We start from the raw sequence: 3,017 nt of genomic DNA, 5'->3' as shown, positions 1-3,017 counted from the left end.
CGCTCACCGTACGAATATTCTACGAGCGGGCGATGTGCCGGGATGGACACTGTCATACATGATGTGGCGAGGGACCGCGTTGCATCTGGCCCAGGTAAGTATGACATATGACAGAATGACTGCGCTCACCGTACGAATATTCTACGAGCGGGCGATGTGCCGGGATGGACACTGTCATACATGATGTGGCGAGGGACCGCGTTGCATCTAGCCCAGGTAGGTATGACATATGACGGAATGACAGCACTCACAGTATGAATATCCCGCGCTACGACGACTGTGCGCCAGAAGTGATACTTGTCATACATAAGCCGGCGAGTAGCCACACGCAGGGCAACGAATGATTAGGCAGGTCATACTTGTCATACATAAGCCGGCGAGTAGCCACGCGCAGGGCAGATCCAACGAATGATCAGAGTTGTCGTGCTTTATGCACCGGCTCCGCGCGACATTTGCCGCTCTAGTCATACGAATCTGATCACCAGGGCTGTGAATCACGCCACAAGTTCAGCGTTTCTGATCGCGCGCGATGCACATCAGATTCTCGAAACTTGTACACGTCGTCTCATATCCTCGTTGCCACACACAATCAAGATACATCCGGCGAGTCCTTGAACGGCCAACAGGATTCAGAAGCGGATCCGTAGACCTCCACCTGCTATCCGCGAGATCAGCCTTCACGAGGCCCGGGGGCCGTTCTCAGTCAGTGGCCCATATCGGCTATGTTTCTAGGTGAGCCAAGCCGTGCTTGCCAGATCACGATGTGACGGAGATACCTGGAGACATTTGATGAACACACTCGGCTCCATTGCGATCTTTCCGAACGCGCCGCTGAAGCCACGTAGAGCGGTACCCTGGTGCAAGATGATAGGATCCGCGCTCGAGTTTCCGTAATTGCCGGACTGGCGCCCTACCGGTCGACACGCAACGATGAGAGGACGGATCAGTCGGGGTTAACCACCGCACCTACTCACCGGTCGAGGTGACGAGATCCAGTCGTCGAACGTTGAAGCCGTCATATACGACGAGAACAAAGGTTATAGTCTCTCCTGTCCTCGCGCGTGGAGTGGATGAACTCTCGGTGAATCCCTCGCACGCACCCGCGTTCAGGGCGAATTCGCTGACAGGGTCAGCGCTCTGACTTCCGCGCCACGGAGTGGAGGTGCCATCGGCGAAGTCGAAAGCAAAGCCGTTGATCACAGCAGACGAAGAGACTCGGACCTTCGAAATGACTTTCACTCCAGCACCACCTTTGAGATCTGGATGGATGGTAAGCGCCCCCCGTAGCTCATCAATTGTGGCCTATACCGTTGAAGGACGTAAAAGTATTGACCACCGGATGTCCTACAAGCGGGCCCTTCGTTACGAAGGACTGCGTCAAGGGCCCGATCCAGGAGTTCTGAGACGGATCCCAGGCCAGATGATGCACCAGCTATGGCGCGGGTAAGCGCCGTGGTTGGCGACGGTGACTGGGTAACTTACTTGATCGGGCCCGACCCATGCGATGTTGATCACGAAGCCGGGTGCGATCTGCTGCACGGTGGCCACCGCATCGGACCACGCGAGTATTTCATACGGGAAAGCGTTGCTGGTTGCACGCATGATCAGATCCATCCGCAGAGAAGAGTGCGAGATACTGACGTGTTCCATGCACTGTTCGAGTACTGTAGCTCCAAGAGTTTTCCTTTAGAGGCATCCTGATAGTACACGCTGTTGATCACATTGTGATGCTTGGATTTGCGTCGAAGTAGGATGTAGCTCGACGAACCGAATCTGAACGCCGCCACCAACCCAAACAACCGCCGCCAATGATCCGAGAGGGCCAGAAGCAGGGATCTGAAATCCAGACGGAGGGTTCAACGTCCTTATAATCAACATTAGTTAAGATCCAGCACGACGTGCGCAAGGAGACTCACCAGGACCCATTGAAACTACCGACGTATTCCCTCAAAGTGTAATTTTCGTCTTGGAAATGAAGCCGAATAGACTTCATGTCGAGTTCCGTAACTGCAAAAGCAGATGTAAGCAGGCGGGAGGTCTGATACGCTGCATCACACCGTCCTACCATCCCAGCTCACAGCAGCGATACTAGATTGAGGGGCAGCTTGCACAAGTTGCGTCGCCGCGGCGTCCCATTTCAATCGAGTTGTGTAAAGTAGCTAGCTTATGTAATGCTATGCTACGACGCGACTTGGCCGAAACAGAACAGAACCGAGTGGTATTGAGCAAAAGAGATACGGTACATGGTAATGTAGCGGGCGTTTATATGTCTACGCCTCGCAGTAATGTGATTTGGGCGCCATATGGTGTTGAGGCGCCATCATTGTTATTGTGAGTGACCGCATCCAATGGGATGCGGTATCTGGTCTATTGCATCATGCCGCCTCGCGGCGGCTTACAAAGCGTATACGGTACTACTATACTACCGTTACACCCTCCCCCCTCTAGGGAAAGAGATTATTAGTAGTTAGCAAGTCGCAGTGTCAATGGACTTACTACGACTCGAAGGCCTGTCAATGGACACGGCCCTCGTGCTTCGATTCTCATGCCACAGCGGGTCCGGTGTAGTCGGCGAGCCACTGTATAGCGAATGCGCGGAGGGGACCCTCCGCCATTTCATGCTGGAGTCCGCATATCGCCGCGTGCTTCAGGAAATCATTGATTTCCACGTTTTCGGCATGGGGGTATGGCGACGGCGCCCACATTTCCGAAATGGTGCCTCCCAGGGACATGACCGTCCCACGATATTCTTCGGCGTGCTCGGCGAAATACCGGCAAATCACGTGATTTGCCACATTGCGGGTGCGACGGGACTCCTCCTTCGTTCCCGGGCGGGCAGGCCCGATTTGTTTGAAGATTAGCCAGCCTTGCAGCTGGGCCTGGTCGGGCTGGTTGCCTTCGAATCTGATCCCATGTGGGCGGCGAAACACATTCTGCCCTAGGAACTGAGCCCAGGCGTCTACGTCGGAGAGCGGTGGGTCAGTCGGCCGTTCGGCCTTCTCCGACTTCTCGCGCAG

The 3,017-nt window shown here is 54.8% G+C and overlaps 1 protein-coding gene across 1 annotated transcript; it reads right to left on the bottom strand.

Moving 5' to 3' along the window:
• Nucleotides 1-522: 522 nt before the first annotated feature.
• On the bottom strand, nt 523-2,101 carry PUNSTDRAFT_147064 (uncharacterized protein). The gene is made up of 9 exons (XM_007389353.1): nt 2,066-2,101; nt 1,917-2,007; nt 1,769-1,864; nt 1,642-1,710; nt 1,483-1,588; nt 1,309-1,432; nt 975-1,259; nt 777-910; nt 523-720 (listed from the first exon to the last, which is right to left on the bottom strand). Exons 2-9 carry the CDS (start codon nt 1,991-1,993, stop codon nt 700-702), a joined length of 912 nt encoding a protein of 303 aa, XP_007389415.1. The 5' UTR covers nt 1,994-2,007; nt 2,066-2,101; the 3' UTR covers nt 523-699.
• Between the last annotated feature and the right edge of the window lie 916 nt (nt 2,102-3,017).

The sequence above is a fragment of the Punctularia strigosozonata genome (genome assembly GCF_000264995.1).
Source record: "Punctularia strigosozonata HHB-11173 SS5 unplaced genomic scaffold PUNSTscaffold_76, whole genome shotgun sequence".
In the NCBI taxonomy this organism is placed as follows: Eukaryota; Fungi; Basidiomycota; class Agaricomycetes; order Corticiales; family Punctulariaceae; genus Punctularia; species Punctularia strigosozonata.
This window is presented reverse-complemented; position numbering and strand designations above follow the sequence as displayed.

Bases quoted from the DNA above. Each gene is read 5' to 3' on its own strand.
- PUNSTDRAFT_147064 (XM_007389353.1), bottom strand. From the start codon at position 1,993: ATGAAGTCTATTCGGCTTCATTTCCAAGACGAAAATTACACTTTGAGG. The intron at 1,711-1,768 runs GTTCGTCGAGCT...TGTGATCAACAG, and splicing joins GGTGGCGGCGTTCAGATTCG to CGTGTACTATCAGGATGCCT. The intron at 911-974 runs GTGAGTAGGTGC...GTCGACCGGTAG, and splicing joins GGATCTCGTCACCTCGACCG to GGCGCCAGTCCGGCAATTAC.